We start from the raw sequence: 19,957 nt of genomic DNA on the forward strand, positions 1-19,957 counted from the left end.
CTTTAATTGGTGTAGCTTTTTTGTTGTTACCCGTGTGCTTCCAAATTTGAGATGTTGGCTTCGTGTATCCCAAAATACTACCTTCATTTCTATTATTTACAATTATAACGATTATATGACATAAAGTGTTAGTTGAAAATGTCTAACCATTGCAAATAATATGAATTGAGGTAGTATAAGTTTTATTTGTCATTTACGTACACTTTTTGTATAAGGTCAATAAAATATGTTTGGGGTTTTATTTGCATAGCAACTGATTAAAAAAATATAAAAATTAAAAGGTCATCTAATTCACCGGAGCTTAGTCTGAACTTCAAATCCAATTCGTATAGTCCACTTAACTTATGTTGGGTGAGCCTCCCGGAGCTTAATCCAAACTTCAAATCCAATTCGTATAGTCCACTTAACTTATGTTGGGTGAGCCTCTAAGGTTAGAGGCTCAAACTCAAAACTCCATTAAACGATATTATACTGCTTATTTATTTTTACTTTTTTATTTTTTACGGAAGCGATTGTGTTGTTTAGCACATGAGCCAACCGACCCTTATTGGTGTTAATTAAATGAGATTTATTGATTGAAAACAGATAGATAAAGAAAAAAACCAAAAAAAAAAAAAAAAAAGAGATTTTCTTAGATATCAAACTCTTATCTAATTATTATTATTATTATTATTAGTGGAGTTTAATTGTTACTCCATACCTAGTCTAATATAATGCTTTGTATTTCATATACGTCACAAACTGATCTACAACATTATTACTTTCAACCATTTGTAGAGAGACTAATGTTATGCGAAAGTTAGGCTTGCTAGTAAAGTGATTCTAATCTTGTATAGTATGTGGAGCTTTTGTACTGCATCTTTTTGAAAAGTTAGTGATAGATCTGATCATAAATGCAATAAAATTAAAAATAAATTAAAAATAGCAATCATAAAAAAGCGGTGTTATTTGTCGGCCAGAATGCCAGATCTAGACGATGTCTAGACAGCTTGTACACGGAATCTTTTTGCATCTTATTATCTTGTCAATTTATCATCATGTCAATGCTTCAAAATTCTACAGTAGTCACTAGAAATTAAAAACGATTGTGCCTTCAAAAAAAGAAAAAAAAAAATTAACAATGATTGTCACAATTTTTATAACTCGATGGCTGTTTTTTATGAATGTAGTTTTAAATATTAACAAAATTGAAAATTAGAAAATTCAATTAAACTTTTTAAAATATAATTTAATAAAAAAAATTGATTTTTTAATTAAAATTAATATTTAAAATAATTCAAAAATTATTAAATATGAATTATTTATTTTTAGAATATGATAGTCATTTATCAAACAATAACCATAGAATCATCTTTTAAGAATTAAAGAGATAGGGCTTCGAATTTCACTTATCTTTTTTAACGATAGAATTAATAAATCCCCTTTATGGACGAGCTTTCTTCAATGTAAAAGATAAATTAAATAAATAAAATATTCCTTAATCATTTAAAATGAATAAAAATTACTCCCTCCGTTCCTAAAAGAACGACCCCATTTAGCCTAATTTTAGTTCTAAAAAGAATGACCCATTTGCATTAAAACACCCACCAAAATAAAAATAACGCAAGTGCCTCGTTTTGCGTATAAAAAATATATCGATTTGTAGGAAACTGTAAAAATGAGAGACTTACGTTATTTTTTATTATTAATTCCGAGCTCAATTCGGGCCCCCAGGGCTAAAATAACCCCTAAAACCTTAACCGAAATTTTTTTGACATGTAAACCGATGAAAAAGTTGAATCGGGCTGCAATTTACAATTTATACAAATTTTTGGGCTGCAATTTGCAATTTTAGCCTAAAGTCAAAGTGAATACTACATATTTATTTTAAGTTGAAGAGAACGTACCACGAGGGGACAAAGAGAGTAAATACTATACGAATGATTGGGTCTACGAATTGACAAGCTAAAGTTTCCTAGACACACATCTAGATCAAGCATTAAAGCCGGTAAATGTTCAATAATTTAAGTTCAATTTAAACTTTATATTCTGGCACGTTATTTTCATGTTTGCCAAATAATTGGCTTAGTTATCATTACTTTAGTACCTTCCCTCCAGAAAAAAATAAATAAATTCATTACTTTAGTAGTCATCAAATAACACAAGTGTATTGTGAACATTAAGCCAAAATTCCTTCAGTTGTAAACATTATCCTTCCAAAAACCACCAAAACTTAACCACATAAAAAATAATGAACATCCAAAATAGTAACCTTGAACACTCAAAAGTGGTAGTGGTAATGGTACCACTACCAGCTCAAGGCCATCTCAACCAACTCCTCCACCTCTCTAATCTCATCACCACCTACGGAATCCCGGTCCATTATGCTGGTTCTACCTCCCACAATCGTCAAGTGAAGCTCCGGCTCAATGGGTGGGACTCAAAAACCTTAACAAAAATTCATTTCAATGACTTCGAACTCCCTCCTTACAACTCACCACTCCCAAACATCGGCCATTCTAAGCCATCCCCAGAACACTTGCGATCCCTTTTCGAGGCTACGATGCATCTTCGTCAGCCCATTTTTCACCTCATGCAACAACTCTCAATGAAGTATAACCGAGTAGTTGTCATTTACGACAATAGTATGGCTTATATTGTTCAAGATGTTAAGCTCATTACGAATTGTGAATCTTATTGCTTTATTCCAACATGTGCTTTTACCTATTTTGCTTGTTTGTGGGAAAGAATGCCCGAGGAAGCAAAACCCTTTCAGGTAGACCCAAACGATCTTTCAGAATGTATACCTTCTCAAGAGGGATGCATTTCAAAAGAGATGCTAGAATTCATGGTTAAGCTCTCGAATTGTTCGGGGTTCGAATCGGGGTGGCTTTACAACACCTCGAGAGTGATTGAGGAAAGATATGTCGAACTGTTAGAGAAATTCTCTTTAGCAAAGGGAAATGATATAAAACATTTTGCCTTAGGGCCGTTTAATCCCATTGTTGTTAAAGGCGAAAGTGGCAAAAATAGACATCAGTGCCTTAAATGGTTAGACGAACAAGAGAAGGGTTCAGTAATATATGTGTCTTTTGGATCGTTAACATCATTGACAGATGATCAGATCGAAGAGTTGGCAAACGGGTTAGAAAGATGCGGAGAGAAGTTTATTTGGGTGCTCCGAAGAGCGGATCCAAACGATGTTTTTGCAGAAGCTGATAAATGGAAACAACCTCAACTTTCTGAAGGTTATGAAGAAAGAGTAAAAGATAGAGGTATGATAATTAAAGACTGGGCGCCGCAACTAGAGATCTTGGGTCATCCATCGATTGGCGGGTTCATGAGTCATTGTGGTTGGAATTCATGTATGGAAAGTATTAGTATGGGTGTGCCGATTCTTGCCTGGCCTATGCATTCCGATCAACCAAAGAACGCGTTTTTGGTGAGCAATATTCTAAAGATTGGTGTAAAGGTAAGAGATTGGGAACACCGTGGTGAGATTGTAAAGTCGAGTGCAATAATGAATGCAGTGAAAACATTGATGGTGTCCGATGAAGGAAAGGAGATGAGGAAAAGGGCTAAAGATTTAGGCGAATTGGTTAAAGGATCTATTGCTGAAGGTGGTGTATCTTCTTTAGAAAGGGATACTTTCATCGCCCATATCTCTAGATAATACTATACTTTCATGTATACGTATAACATTATTTGGATCGAGTTTAATTATAAATTTGAATATTTGTAATAACATATCAAGAAATGTAGTGTTGGAATTTTGGTTAAATTAGTAACCATGAATGCTTTTACTAGTCTTATTTAGTTAATAATAAATTATAATCGTTTTGATTGATACTATACATGTTAGTTTAGGTTATGTTTGATCATGTTTGCGTAGGCTACATGTATGGTCCTTGTGCATTATGAATATAGTTTCCTTCCAGTGCTTGTTGTATTTGTACTTCTGTACTCCGTACAACAAAATTGAAAAAACTCTAAATGAAACCAAAGTTTATGAACTTATAAACAGAGGTCTTCAAATAAACAAAAAAAAGAAAAACCTATAAACAAAAAAAAATACTTCAATCGTACACTATGCTACATTGAAGCCTCGTGCACAAATGTTATGAATATTGTTGAAAATATATAAACATTATTTGGACAACCATTAGCCAAAAGCAAAAATAAAAGAAAAATAATATTGAAAAAAAAAAAATCAAACACTCATCCTAGTGAGCTAGAGTAATGTATTGGAATTTCTGAACCAAATAAAACGTATTTTCATCACTAATAAAGAAAAATAAAAGCTAAAGTAGCAACATAAAAAAATAAAGAAAAACAGGGGAAACCACTCAAACAGGGACAATTGAACCCTATAGAAAAATTTTGCATTAAAATCTACTTCATTAGCTATTTGAGCATTATCTAGTGATATGAGCAATGAAAGCATCCCTTTCTAAACTAGAAACACCACCTTCGGCAACTGATCGTCTAACAGCTTCGCCTAATTCTATAGCTCTTTTCTTGATCCCCTTTCCTTCCTCTGAAGCCATCAACGTTTTCACTGCATTCTCAATCGTACTCGACTTTACAATCTCACCGCGATGTTCCCAATCTCTCACAATTACACCAATTCTTAAAACATTGCTAACCAAAAACGCGTTCTTTGGTTGATCAGAATGCATAGGCCATGCTAAAATTGGCACACCCATACTTATACTTTCCATACACGAATTCCATCCACAGTGACTCATAAACCCACCTGTTGATGGATGCGCTAATACTTCAAGTTGCGGCGCCCAATCTTTTACTACTATTCCTCTATCTTTTATTCTTTCTTCATAATTTGCAGGAAGTTGAGGCTTTTTCACTATATCACCTTCTACAAACACATTGTTTGAATCTGCTCTTCGGAGCACCCAAATAAACTTCTCCCCACATCTTTCCAACCCGTTTGCCAACTCTTCGATCTGATCATCTGTTAATGATGTTGTCGAACCAAAAGAGACGTATATCACCGAACCCTTCTCTTGTTCGTCTAGCCATTTAAGGCACTGATTTCTGTTTTTGCCGCTTTCACTTTTGATATCAACCGGATTTAAAGGTCCTAAGGCAAAGTATTTTATACATTTCTTTGTCAAAGATAGCTTCTCAACTAATTCGACATATCTTCCATCAATTACTCTTGTGGAGTTGTAGAGCCAACCCGACTCGAAACCTAAGTACTTTGATTGATTCACTACAAAATCTAACATCTCTTTTGTAATGCATCCCTCTTGAGAAGGCATACAATCTGGAACATCATTTGGGTCTACTCGAAAGGGTTTCGCTTCCTCAGGTATGCCTTCCCATACGCTAGTGAAATAGGAGAAAGCACATATAGGATTAAAATTATACGATTCACCATTCGGAATGAGCTTAACATCTTGGACAACGTAAGCCATACTATAGTCATGAATGACTACGACTCGATTATGCTTCACCGAGAGTTGTTGCAAGAGATTTGACACGGGTTGTCGAAGATGCATGGAAGCCTCGAAAAGGGGTATTAAGTGTTGCGGGAAAGGGTTTGAAAGGTCGGCATTTGGAGGGGTTGAATCATAAGGAGGAAGTTCAAAGTCATGGAAGTGAATTTTTGTTAAGCTTTGTGAGTCCCAACCATTGAGTCGGAGCTTAACTTGACGGTTGTGGGAGGCAGAGCCGGCGTAATGGACCGGGATTCCGCAGGTGGTGATGATATGCGAGAGGTGGAGGAGTTGGTTGAGATGGCCTTGTGCTGGTAGCGGTACCATCACCACTACTACTTTAGGATGTTTGTTATCCATTTTTGAGTTTGTTTTTTTTTTTTGGTTGGCAAAAGTTTAAGTTTTTGTAAGCCATGTTTTTGGGTATTTATTTTCGTAATTCGTTGAAAACTTGAAGTGCGCACAAAGGAATTTACCACTGAATGAAGCAGCCTCAATTATGAGTCAAAAGTTTAATTTGGGTTTGATTTGCTAGTATAAAGTAATTCAACCACTTGTAAACTAATGTTATTAAGATAAATTTTGTTGAAAAAATAATGTTATGCGAAAGTTACGTTTACTTGAATAATTCTAATTTTGTAGTCGTCAAATGGTGAATAAAATAATACAAAGTAAGACCCTGTTCTTTTCACCTTAAAAAAATAATATTAAGTAAAAATAATTTTAGTTCAGTAAAAATAAGTTCAGTTCAATGAAATTAATTTCAGTTCAGTAAAAATAATTTCAGTTTAGTAAAAAATAAATTCAGCTCAGTAAAATTTTGTTTCTATAAAGAGGAATTATAATAGAAAATCAATAAAAATAATTTCAGTTCAACAAAAATAATTTCAATTCAGTAAAATTAATTTAAGTTCAGTAAAAATAATTTAAGTTCAGCAAAAATAATTTCAGTTCAGTAAAAATAATTTCAGTTCAGCAAAATTAAGGTGAAGAGAACAGGGCCTAAGATAGTGACTAACAAAAGTTTTTCAAATTATTTTTTTATTTTTATTTTATATTACTTCACTCTTAAAGAGTATGTTTGGTAAGGGTATTTTCTTATGATGGAAAATGAATTGAATTCAATTACATCATTATCATTATCAAGTGTTTAGTTAGAATTTAGAAGGTTTACGTATCAATTACCATTATCTAGGAGTATTGATTTTAACTTATTTGTTAACTCCCTAAAACCTAATTAAGGAAACACATATTCTTGTCCTCTTATTAAGTTAAAGTGATTTTTTTTTTCATTACTAAAACAAAGTAACAAACAAATCAAAAGATAAAGGTTCAAATAATTTATTTCTCATCCTCATATTTATTTTTTGGTTCAAACTAAACGTCTCCTAAGAGTATTGTTCATTGTGAATTTGGTTTTCATTTTTTTGACAGGAAAGTTTTGGAGGTTGGTTTGGGATGTTATATTGTACTTTTATTATTTAACAAACATAGGTGTTTTGTCTATATGTTTGTCTAATGACCTCACTGAATGCGTCATTTGCAACGCTAGTGTCCTTAGTGATCAGTTAGGCAATTTCAAACAAAAACATGCCTCAACAACTTTGCTCTAAACAAGAAGTTTCATTTTTATACATGCAATTGCATGCAACTGTCATTTGTAGGCTAGATCTGAATGCATGGTGTCTATTCACTACTAGTGTACTAGATAAGATAAATTGAAGTATATACGAGTAGGCAAAACTAACGAATATTAGATTTTATTCTTTTAAGCTGAATTAAACAAAATTGAACTGCACTGAAAATAAGTCCAAAAGAACAAGTTAATAGTGGAACTTGATAGATTTAAAAAGGATTATAACAATACTCCATAATGTTTATTATACAAGTATAATTGAAGGATGAGTTGTTAAATGTCGAGGACTAATTCACCACAACTTCAAAATTTTTACATCCAAGACCAATTACTAGTTACTACTAAAGATTATTCCCTCTTTTATTTTTAATAATAAATTAAAGTTTTTAAGGTTGGTTTTGGAATGTTTTTATATGTTGTACTTGTATTATTGTACAAACATTGAAGATTTGAAACATAGGATCCGAATTTGTCCTTATGTTTTGACTAATGACCTCACTGAATGCGTCATTTGCAATGTTAGTGATCAGTTACATAAAATCATGACAAATTTTTGCCTACTGTGAACTATGAAATAAAGAATAATCGTCAAATTTGGTATACTACTCCCTCCGTATTTTTTTAAGTGATATATTTTCCATTTCCGGCCGTGTTTTTTTAAGTAATACATTTTCTTTTTTGGCAAAACAATACATTAAAATATTATATCTCTATCCTCTCATGGTCCCCACCCAAACCCACTACTACTTTTTTATTATATCTTTCCTCTTACATTCATTACTTTTCAATAAACTATTAACCCTACTATCTTTCTTTAACAATTTTTTAATACTCCACTACCCCACTTACCTCTTATTTTATTTAAGTCAATTAAATTGCCTAAAACTATGTGCCGGTCAATATGACTTAAAAAAAACACGGAGGGAGTATTAGCATATTTTTACTGAATTAAAAAAGTTTATACAAAAATTAATTTGTTAGATTTTAATTCCATATTGTCAATTCATTTGTTTTTCTACTAAACAAAACCTAACTCTCGACGGTATTCATTCAAAGACGACAATTCTACTCCCAAAATTTAACATCTATTAGGTTTACAACAATTTTTGTTTTTGTTTGTTTCATAATATGTTCAACACTTTTATACACTCTCTTTCATTTTATCATTTTTTTTCTCTTACAATAGCTACTTTATTATGTACTCTTTTCTACTCTTTTTACAATACTACTATTATTATTATTATTATTATTATTATTAGCAGTTTTCACTTACCAATATTTTCACATATAATCACTCAAACACTATTTTGAGTTTCCTCTCAACTTTACGATATATACTTCATTTCCTTAAAATTGCTAATATCAGTAGAGGTTCTAATAATCGTATAACTAAAATTGTCATCACCATTAACAGTTTTACTCTGGCAAAAAAATAAAACCGAAGCTCGAAACCACGCCTACAAGGGCGTTATACATTGAATAATTAATTTTTAGATTGATGCATATAAGGAATTAGTTTATGTTTAATTTTAGCATTATTTGTGGAAACCACTCCATTTTGTTTACTTTTTCCCGATTTTGTGTAGTGTTGATTTTAGTTTTTTTATTTTTATTTTTTTGTTTTAATTTTCATTACATTGTACTATAATTTTATTTATTTTATTTATTTTTTGTTTAACATTGTTCTATCCAATTTCGGTTTAGATTGAGTTATAATTTTCGTTTTAAATCGTTTAATTTCTTAGTTCACTTCAGTTTATATTTTGTTATTTTTCGATTTTAATTTTAATTTGTTTCGATTTTTTAATTTCTCTTCAACAACACCAAAACCTTAGTCCCAAAATGATTTGGGGTTAAATTTTCTTTGATGTATAAAATTTATCTGTTTTGTAAGTTTTTTACATGGACAATTTTTCTGAGATGGAGTTTTTTACATGGACAATTCTTATATGGTGACGTGGACAGTAGATTGGGAAATTGTGAAAGTTTAGCTGTATTTATGGAATTGGAAGTAATTGGAGCATTATTGAAGGAAAGGACTCCAAATTTGTACTATTATCATATTTTTACTGAAATACGGAGTAAAAAGTTTTTAAAAATTAATTTATTTATTAGATTATAAATCTATATTGCCCATTCACACACATATATAATGCAATGCATGATTGGATTTTGATTTTCCACTAAACAAAAGCTAAGGGCCTGTTCTCTTACGTTGAAATTCAGTTTAGTTCAGTTCAGCTGAGTTTAGTTTAGTTCAGCTCCTAATTTCCTTCTCTTATAAAATATTCATTTTAGTTCAGTTCAGTTTAGCTGAGCTCAGCTCAATTCAGTTCAGTTCAGCTGAGTTCAGTCAATGAGATTAGGCCCTAAGTCTCCACAGCTTTTGTCTACAAAAAGTTTATGTAGTAACCATCTATCAAAGTCCAATTTTTGACAAACTTTTTGTTAGTGCTTACAAAAAAAAAAAGAGTTGGCTGTAGGACTATAGCTTAGCTTTCTTATCTTCAAAGACAATATTAAAAGACAATTCTCCTCCCAATACTCCTGCGTCTTTAAATGTAGTTTCCATTTCCATTTTTAGTGATCCTAAATATAGTTCTTAACTAGATTATGTCCCATGCCATGCACCGTTATTTCACTAAATTTAATCAATAAAAGAAAAAATATTGTATTAAAAATTAGCATAGATAAAATACAACAGAAACATATCTATTACTCCGTATCTTCTTATTTTTGCCTATATAATGAAATGAAACATGAAATATAACGAAAGAGTCAGCAAGACAAAATATATTACTACTATTTTGCTTTTGTTTTTTTTAATGAAAATTTTATATATATATAGTGGTCGTTTGAAATATGACTACCACAATCAAATCTATACTATACTCAAAATAAAGTAACTATACCATTTATTTCAAATTAAATGGTATGTGTATGGGTCCAATTTAGTCCAATTGGGCCTAGTCATTAAATGATCCAATCCAAAGCCCAAGGTCAAGGTTCAACTCTCCAGCCCATGCTAAAGTCAAGACCAGTTCTCAAAGGCAAGTCAATTGGGTCCAGGCCCACATCTCTCACATATGCCAAGGTATAAAAGCCTTCAATGTTACATTTGAAAACAGAACAACAAAGCCTCAAGCAATTAATTCTCTTGCATAGCTTTCTCTCTCTACACATTGTACTAACTTTAGCATCGGAGGGGCCTTCCTCGGCAACACCCCCGAGGCTAGTTTACGTGTGCTCGCTGTGCAGGAAACCCTCGGTCCACCATCACTTGGATCGAGCCCAGTCTTCACCACCTCATTGGACCTTCGGCAAGGTCCCATTGTTTTTACCCGAAACAGTATGATTTGGAGCAAACCAACCCAAGGATAAAAGTGACAACATTTTATTATACGGAGTAACTTTTAAACAGATTAATTGAGATAAGTAAGACATGAATGAACATAACCTGAACAAAAAATACATGGAAATATGGAATCAATCCAAACCAAATGATTTTGTTAACTAAATGGAATTGAACATTCATAGTCAATTTGTTTAACTAACCAAATTTTAGTGGAGTCTACAATTATGGGAATAATGTAACCATACTAAAAGAATAAAGCCTTATTTAAATGACCTTAAATAAAGTTTAGACGACAGCAATTCAAACAAGGCTGATAAAAGATAAAAAGTTATCTAGAAATATGCGCAATGAAATCATTCCTCTCTAAACAGGAAACACCACTTTCAGCAACTGATCCTGTAATTGCTTTTCCTAATTCTTTAGCTCTTTTCTTTATCTCCATTCCTCTCTCTGAAGCCATCAATGTTTTTACAGCATTTTCTATCTCACTCGACTTCACAATCTCATTGCGGTGTTCCCAATCTCTTATTAATACACCAATCCTTAGCACACTGGTCACAAAATATGAGTTCCTCGGTTGATCAGAATGCATAGGCCAGGCCAAAATCGGCACACCCATAGTTATACTTTCCATACATGAATTCCATCCACAATGACTCATGAACCCGCCAACTGATGGATGAGCCAAGATTTCTAGCTGCGGAGCCCAATCTTTCACTATTATTCCTCTGTCTTTTATTCTTTCTTCATAACCTGCAGGAAGTTCAGGCCTTTTGACTCTATCAGCTTCTGCAAAAACATCATTTGGATCCGCTCTTCGGAGCACCCAAATAAACTTCTCCCCGCATCTTTCCAACCCGTTTGCCAGCTGTTCGATTTGATCATCTGTCAATGATGTTGTCGACCCAAAGGATACATATATCACTGAACCCTTCACTTGTTCGTCTAGCCATTCAAGGCAATGATTTCTGCTTTTGCCACTTTCACTACTTTTGACAACGACGGGATTAAGCGGCCCTAATGCATAATGCTTAATCTTATTTCCCTTTGCTGAAGATAGCTTCTCCAACAATTCAACATATCTTCCGTCAATCAGTCTCGAGGTGTTGTAGAGCCACCCAGATTCGAACCCCAAACATTTCGTGAATTTCAGCAGGAATTCTAGCATCCCTTCTGAAATGCAGTCATCTAATTTAGAAGGCATACATTCGGGAATATCATTTGTGTCTACCCGAAATGGTTTCTCTTTCTCGGGTATGCTTTCCCATACACTAGTGAAATAGGTGAAAGCACATACAGGAATAAAGTTATACGCTTCACCATTCGAAATAAGCTTAACATCTTGGACAACGTAAGCCATACTATTGTCATGAATGACGACTACTCGATTATACTTCACGGAGAGTTGTTCCATGAGGTGAAAAACGGGTTCTCGAAGATGCATCGTAGCCTCAAAAAGAGGTTGCAAGTGTTTTGGGAACGGGTTAGACTGGTCGATGTTTGGAGGAGGTGAGTAGTAAGGAGGGAGTTCAAAGTCATTGAAATGAATCTTTGATAAGGTTTTTGAGTCCCACCCATTGAGTCGGAGCTTCACTTGACGGTTGTGGGAGGCGGAGCCAGCGTAATGGACCGGAATCCCATAAGTGGTGATGAGATTAGAGAGGTGGAGGAGTTGGTTGAGATGGCCTTGAGCTGGTAGTGGTACAATTACCACTACCACTTTTGGGTGTTCAAGGTTCCCATTTTGGGTGTTCATTTTTTTGTGGTTAAGTTTTGGTGGTGGGTTTTTGGAAGGATAATGTTTACAGCTGAAGGAGTTTTGGCTTTATGTTTCTCTATTTCCTAATATCACATTACTTGTGTCATTTTATAATAGCTACTTAAATTATGATCATTCAGGCAATCTACTACAATTTGGTGCCAGAATATAAAGTTAAAATTATGAATATTGTAGGCCAGATCTTGATGGTTCATGATGACAACGAACTTGTCAACTTTTATACGACTCTAGCTTGCCCTTTCGTACACTTATCTTTGTCCAATAAATACAAGTTAAAATGAAGGTAGAAGAATTTAAATATATAACCTATCTTACACAGTACATAGTCCCAATCTTAACTATTTAAGTAAGTCAAGAATCATTTTATCATTCAAGGTAATACATAGTTTATCATTGTGGATATTGTAACTTAAATTGATATAGTTTGGAAAAAATGATGTAACAAGCTAACGCTATAAGGAACTAACAAAAAAAAAAAAAAAAAAAAAAAAGAAACTAAAGCTATAAGGGATGTAGTTCGTCATTGTGGATGGGTGCTCTAATAAACTATAATCCCACTATATCTTTTTTTTCTTTAATTATCCGACAATATCTCTAGTCGCCAAGCAAAGCTTCGTCTCCATGGTTGGGACCCTGATAGTTTAACTAAAATCCATGTCCATGACTTCCAACTCCCTCCCTATACCTCACATCCGACTCCTTCTAAGCCCGACCACTCTAATCTGTATCCTACGCACCTCTATCCACTTTTCGAAGCTGCTGCACAGCACCTCCGTGAGCCTGTTTCTCAACTCGTACATCAACTTTCAACTGTGTTCAGGAGAGTCATTGTAGTTCATGATATTGTAATATCTTCAGTAGTGCAAGATGTAATATTTATCCTAAATGCTGAGCTCTACTGTTTGATTCCTATTTCTGCTTTTACCCTTTTCTTAAATTTCTGGGAAAAAATTGCTGAGAAAGCTTTTCAGCTAGATTCAACAGATATCCCAGAATGCCTTCCCTCCAATGAAGAGATAGCCAGGTTTTCAACAAATCAAGTAAAATTGCTAAGGCCGGAAACCGGAAGGATCTACAACACATCCAGACCGGTAGAGGTAAATATGTTGAACTGTTTGAGAAGCTATCACCAAATGCTGAGAGAAAACCTTTTGTACTTGGACCGTTTAATCCAGTAGAATTTAATAGCAGAAGTGGAAGACAACAACATCAGTGTCTAGAATGGCTGGACAATCAAGAGCAAAATTCAGTGATACACGTATCTTGGATCATCAACATCACTGAGTTACAAGCAGATCAGGAATTGGCAATAGGCTTGGTAAGAAGCGGGCAAAAGTTTGTATGGGTAATCAGAAACTCTGATACAGTTGATGTTTTTGCAGAAGGTGAAGAGAGAAGACCTCAGCTACCAGAAGGGTATGAAGAGAGTGAAAAACAGAGGAATTGTGGTAGCAGTGGTGCCACAGCTAGAAATTCTAGCCCATCCGTCAACGGGTGGGTTCATGAGTCACTGTGGGTGGAACTCGTGAATTGAGAGTATCAGCATGGGAGTGCCCATAGCAGCATGGCCTATGCATTCTGACCAGCTAAGGAACACTGTTTTGGTAACAGATGTTCTAAAAGTAGGTACACTAGTGAGGGATTGGGCACACCGTGATCAGTTGGTAATGTCAACCACTATAGAGAACACAGTTAGCACATTGATGGCTACAGAGGAAGGACAGCAGATGAGGAAAAGAGCAACTGACCTTGGTGATGCTGTTCGAGGATCACTTGCTAAAGGTGGTGCTGCTCATTCAGAAATGTGTTCTTTCATAGCTCATATCACCAGACAATCATCTAGCTAAACATGCTTCAGCAAAAGAAAACATAGATAATTTTATGAGGACATGTTTATTCATCAGTGAATGTTTTAATATGGTTTTCTTGATCATGGTATTGGTATCTGGTAAATTAAACTCATAAAACGCCAGAAAGGTTGCAGTCTTTTTTTTTTCCCCCACATTACTTCAATTCTATGTTTCTAGCTTCTGAAAGTAAAACTTAGATTATTGGTACAAAAATAAGGATGTACCTGTGCCTTGCCAAATTCTAAACTTTAGAAACCAACCAGGCTGATGTCCATATCATCAACGATGTACCAGTGCGTCAGACAAATCAGCACCTCTGTACCAATCCATTAGACAAAGGAGCCTTTAATATTTTAGGTTTTATAGTTCAGGTTAATAGTCACAGAATATTAACACCATTCATGTTCATATATGCCAATGCATCAGAATATCAGATAACTTAAATTTATAGCTCATCCAGCACATTATAAAATCCAAACACAGAATATTGACTGCATTAAATTCATATCATCATCTCTGTGCCAATGCATCAGATAACTTAAATTTATAGTTCATCCAGCACATACTCTATTTCTCTCATCCAAACACAAGAAATTGGCCACATTATCACCAAGCAGCAGGTTGCAGCTATAGTACTGATGTCAAAACAGACAGCTCTAAGTTCACTGAGGATACTCATGTGTAAACAGGAAGCAAGATTTGTTCTGCAACTGGTGTATACAGACACTAAAGCTACACAAGAATCATGGCCTGGAATACTACAATTTTTCTTTTTCAAATGGCCGCAAAGATGATCACCCATTGTTTCCTTTGGTACTGTTTTCATGTTCATGAATAAGAAACAGGAAGAAAATAGAACCAGGAAATTGAGCTAAATAATGTTTCAATAGACAAAAACAACATAAACTCCATTCACTAGAAAGCACACAGGAATTTTGTTTCAGTAATACATAATAGAATAACACAGGCCCATGGAGCCACCATACAAGAAAACATAAAGCAGCAGGTATGCTATACGCCAAACACTTTCAATGCCTCAACCCCTTATTTTAATATCAAAGGATAAAGATGGGGGAGAATAACTTAGACTATAAATCATATCAGTCCTCATCATGGTGCCTGCGCTCGTGGTGGTGGTGATACTTCTGATGACGCTTCTCATCATCATCATCAGAATCGTTGTGACCCTGCCAAATTTTAAAGAATACGATCATGAGAGTGTCCACATTTGAAAAAATCCAATACATTGTTTAACTAAATGTTATTGACTAAATTGAGATTAAGACATCTAATTTTGCAGTCATGAGGGGAAGCAAGGATAGATAGAATCATACCACATAAGTTCAGCACAATATTTTAGCATGTTACCCAAAAAATATCAACTAAACAATTAAAATCCACCAGAATAAAATTTGATCCTAATTATGGCCACATTTTTTTCAACAAGGAGAATTTAGTGTTTTTTAATGTCACTAGGGTGGCTCGCGTGCACCATAGCTAACCATGTTTAGAGAGTAGAATATGTAAACAAATATTTTTTTTTTTTTAAGGGGATAAATGTCTGCACACTACCCTTAAGAGTTAAAAAAAACAACCAATTAACATTATTGAGAATAAATAAGTAAATAAACATTTAGAGGGTATATTTGACTAAATGTAAAATTCATGCATTAAAATCTCGTCATTCAAATCATATAACACGAAAAGCAGTTTTAATTAATGACAGGCTTCACCAAAATATGTGCAGAATCACAGCAAAACTTTCAAGTACTGTTATAATATTCCGGAAAAGTCCATTACCACACCAAAATTACTTACTACTATTTCCGTTTCACAATACATGTACCACTTTGACTTTTAACACTATTTAATTATTTATAGACCAACTTTGACCACGTTTTATGGCTAATATGAAAAGTAAATATCAATATTTTAATTGTTGAAGGTTAATGTAGATTATATTTCAATATATAAACTATAAATTTTTGTTTCAACTACATAGTTGACTTACTTATCAAAGTTGTATCGTGGCCTCGTGGGCAAGCTAAAAAGTCAATATGGTGCATGTATTGTAAAATAAAGTATATTTTAAAAACGTTAGAGCTTCGACTAAACATTCTGAAATACAAACCTAAAAGACAGAGGAATTAATACTTATGTAAAAAGAAAACACACACACACACACACATTAGAAGGAACCTTGCACATCCCAATGGGTGTGCACCACAAGCTGCCTGGAATCATAGGTCTAACTGTCTAAGTGACAAGGAAGCAAGGAATAAATATCACTAGATGAACCAAAATGTAGAGAAGCAGGTGGTCTTCAAGAAAGCAAAGAGTGAAGCTAAAGTTATTACTTTTTTGGCAGTTGTATAAAATCTACTACAATCACCCAACAATGATACAGGACAATCACTTAAAATTATCACATATTCATTGACTACGCCATACAAGATCTTTAATTGTCAATATATTGGGACTCTCATAGTCTCATCCAATCCCGAAATAAATTGCTTAAATATATACTGTACTAATTTTGCAACAGATATGGGGCAAGAAATGTCAGTGTCTCAAGGAGGTGTAATTAGGCTGTTAAGGACTTACTACGTACAAAAGGAAGAAGCACAGCCAGTGAACAAGGACATATTCATCATCAAGACAATCCTTCAAGGACACTCAGTTATCATCATCCTAATCCATATTAAAATGCAAACACTAGACTCGCCTGAAACTGCAGGCAACTCTTACCAAAATATATGGTCCATATTGTGATTATAGGATAAGCATTACCATACTACATTCAACTCTATTATGTGCGTTTGGTCACTAAGCAATGTTTATTCAAGTCAACTTCGCTATGATACTACATTCATCAATGGCTAACTAACTTAATGTTCATGGCTAAAATTCTATTCATGTTCTATATTCTACATCTATGCTCCTAACATTGGTAATTGACTTTTGAATACTGCAATTATGTTACTATCCTTGATCATGTACTATTTAGAGAACCATGATCATAATCAACCATTTCTTTAAAATGTAAGACTAGCGGCTACATTCTAGATATATGCTGCTTATCATATCAACAAGATCACAATATAACACAGGAATAGAACCAAAATTGAATTCTCAAACACGAGATAAAATCAGAAATTTAGAGTAAATGAGCTGCTTACATATTCCTTGCGGCCATAGCCTTCATCCTCATCATCACTCTTTCTTTCATACTTAGGCTTCTCATACTCAGTCCTACCATAAGAAGATCCACCATATCCTTCTCCTTCCTCCCTTCCATACTTAGGCTTCTCATACTCACTCCTTCCTCCACCATACCCAGATCCATATTCCGGTGCCGGAGCTTCATATTCAGTCCTCCTCCCATACCCAGATCCATATTCCGCAGCCGGAGCTTCATACTCAGTCCTTCCATATTCAGGTGCCGGAGCTTCATACTCAGTCCTTCTCCCATACCCAGATCCATATTCCGGTGCCGGAGCTTCATACTCGGCCTTTCTCCCATACCCAGATCCATATTCCGGTGCCGGAGCCTCATACTCGGTCTTTCTCCCATACCCAGATCCATATTCTGGCGCCGGAGCTTCATACTCAGGTTTCCTGCCAAACCCAGATCCATATTCCGAAGTTGGAGCTTCATACTCTGGTTTCCTACCATACCCAGATCCATATTCAGAGGTGGGTGCTTCATATTCAGGTTTCCTACCATACCCAGATCCATAATCAGAGGTGGGTGCTTCATATTGAGGTCTCCCACCATATTCCGAGCCACCACCTATCCCCTCACCTTGATGATAGCCAGGTTGGGGAAGGTGGGGCTGATACCCCGACCCGCTTCCGTAAGCGGGAGCGGGTTGGGGTGTACCGCCGTAAGTGATCGGCGGGCGAGAGCTGGGGCGGGCATAGCTCTTGTACTCATTCTCCTGAGCCTCCTCGCCGTAAGCGGATGGCTCGGCGTAGGATGAGTAATGAGGACGATCGTAGTCAATGCCTCCGCCATCGCTGCCGGAGGAGGAAGGAGGGTAGCAAGTCTCATGGGAAGGAGGGAGAGGACGGCCGTAGGTGAGTGCTTGGTCGTAGCCTCCGCCGTAAGGGGTTGGATCGTATTCTTCGAAGTCATCGCCGTCGTAGTCTCCGCCACCGCTGCCTCTTGGGTAGTACGACATCGTTTCTTGGGGTTGATTGATTGGTAATTGAGATCTGGTTTTTTTGGTTGTGCAATTGATTGGACTTTTTTTGAAGGGTGTATAAATAAATAGGAGGGATGTGAATGAGAGTTGTATGATTTGTATGGTGCGGAGAGTTTTTTTTTTTTCTTTTTTTTTTTTTCCAAAAATAAATACTATAAATATAAATAAATGACTATTTTTTAAGGGAAGGGGATGTCAACTATGTCGTGGCCTCTACATCTTTGCTTTATTTAACCACTAGTTAATCTAAGCTATGCTCGGCTTTTTCAATCAATCAATTAATTAAAGTCTTGATCTCATAAGTGGAGTCGGTTATTTTAATCAATTAGGTTAGGTCCTGTGCCATGCACGGTATATCTTAATTATGTCGAATGACTGATTTTAAAAACGGTCGATCGGTAATTAGCGATCGTTTTTATAATCATTCACTAACATTCATTTTTTCGACTAATTTGTTGCCCGTCATTTTAATTTTTCAAAGACAAAATTGATGTATCCTTTTTATTTTTTACAATTAATGTATAAAGTGTATAGGTTTTTTTTTTCCCTAATTTAGTAATTATTCTTGTCTAGTATATTCTTAAGATTATACATTCTTAAAAAAAATTCACAAAGATTGCATTTTTTAAAAATAATTATATGGTAATGTTGCCAAAACTCATACCTATAATAGTTGTGAACCCATCTATAGAATGTAAAAGATCTTTAATTAATTATGACAATTATTATTGTATATAATAATTTTCTTAAATATAAAACTTTTATAAAAGGATTGCTTTTTTAAAAAATAAAAATAAAAATACTAAGGACACACCAGAAATTGACACGTGTCATTGCTGGTGTGTCTTTTAGTATATAGTTATTGAAAGGAGGACGAGGGTTTCCCGCAGCTAGTCCCAAGTCTTGATAAAGTAGGAGGGTCTTGATAGGCCAGTGACAAGCTGACAGCCACGGTAAAACTTTATCACATCTCATAATATGACACGATGCTCGACTTTTTAAATTGGAAAAATAATTACCTATTTTTTATTATACATGAAAAGCACTAATTTGTTTAATATTAACTTGGAATGAATTAAAAAGTGTTTTGAATGCATCAACAAATTAAACAAATCATTTGTATCCACTTTATCAAAGTTCAATGTAATCTAGAATTTAGTGGAGAGAGAAAAGAATAATGGAAAAATATCCTATGTAATAATGTGGGTGGGATACCTAAAGCAAAATGCTAAATACCACCATACAACTTTATCGACACCGTCATCATTTCGAGCAAACTAACAATCTTTCCCTTACTAAACCCTAACCCATTTTTTCACCCTTATTTTTTTCTCTCTCCTTAAACACCAATCACCCACCTTTTTTACCACACAACCACATATTTGAGGTTTACTGGAAAGCAATTGGCGTTGGAGGCGGTGCGGACTTAGGTAGCAACGGCGGCGGAATGGGTGGAAAGGAGGTAAGTAGTTTCTAGATTTTTTTTTTTGTTTTTTTATGCAATAAGGGGTCGGTTACCAGTACCGTTAACCAATGATCAAATCCGGTTGACAGCAGCTGGTAAACGGTTTTCACCTCCGGTTACCAACCACCACATTGAATTTTTTTTTTTTCAAGAAAACTGATGACATTTTGAAATAGGCTCCGATTACCATCCACGCTAACCGGTTTTGGCATCTGATAACCGATT

The 19,957-nt window shown here is 34.7% G+C and overlaps 5 protein-coding genes across 5 annotated transcripts; 2 read left to right on the forward strand and 3 right to left on the reverse strand.

Annotated features, from left to right (window-relative positions):
• The first annotated feature begins 2,063 nt into the window (after positions 1 to 2,063).
• On the forward strand, positions 2,064 to 3,695 carry LOC145607779 (zeatin O-glucosyltransferase-like). The gene has a single exon (XM_081663370.1). The coding sequence runs from the start codon at positions 2,231 to 2,233 to the stop codon at positions 3,650 to 3,652; it is 1,422 nt and encodes a 473-aa protein (XP_081519496.1). The 5' UTR covers positions 2,064 to 2,230; the 3' UTR covers positions 3,653 to 3,695.
• Positions 3,696 to 3,992: 297 nt separating this feature from the next.
• Positions 3,993 to 5,798, reverse strand: LOC145607781 (zeatin O-glucosyltransferase-like). Its single transcript, XM_081663371.1, has one exon. It carries the CDS (start codon positions 5,796 to 5,798, stop codon positions 4,395 to 4,397), a length of 1,404 nt encoding a protein of 467 aa, XP_081519497.1. The 3' UTR covers positions 3,993 to 4,394.
• Positions 5,799 to 10,562: 4,764 nt separating this feature from the next.
• On the reverse strand, positions 10,563 to 12,302 carry LOC145609417 (zeatin O-glucosyltransferase-like). The gene has a single exon (XM_081664907.1). It carries the CDS (start codon positions 12,183 to 12,185, stop codon positions 10,758 to 10,760), a length of 1,428 nt encoding a protein of 475 aa, XP_081521033.1. The 5' UTR covers positions 12,186 to 12,302; the 3' UTR covers positions 10,563 to 10,757.
• Positions 12,303 to 12,642: 340 nt separating this feature from the next.
• On the forward strand, positions 12,643 to 13,743 carry LOC145606887 (zeatin O-xylosyltransferase-like). Its single transcript, XM_081662727.1, has 3 exons — positions 12,643 to 12,647; positions 12,808 to 13,249; positions 13,333 to 13,743. The coding sequence occupies exons 1-3, from the start codon at positions 12,643 to 12,645 to the stop codon at positions 13,741 to 13,743; spliced, it is 858 nt and encodes a 285-aa protein (XP_081518853.1).
• Positions 13,744 to 14,946: 1,203 nt separating this feature from the next.
• Positions 14,947 to 18,389, reverse strand: LOC145609418 (uncharacterized). The gene is made up of 2 exons (XM_081664908.1): positions 17,239 to 18,389; positions 14,947 to 15,246 (listed from the first exon to the last, which is right to left on the reverse strand). Exons 1-2 carry the CDS (start codon positions 18,241 to 18,243, stop codon positions 15,160 to 15,162), a joined length of 1,092 nt encoding a protein of 363 aa, XP_081521034.1. The 5' UTR covers positions 18,244 to 18,389; the 3' UTR covers positions 14,947 to 15,159.
• Between the last annotated feature and the right edge of the window lie 1,568 nt (positions 18,390 to 19,957).

Source organism: Chenopodium album, chromosome 23, assembly GCF_948465745.1.
Source record: "Chenopodium album chromosome 23, dcCheAlbu1.1, whole genome shotgun sequence".
Classification (NCBI taxonomy): domain Eukaryota; kingdom Viridiplantae; phylum Streptophyta; class Magnoliopsida; order Caryophyllales; family Amaranthaceae; genus Chenopodium; species Chenopodium album.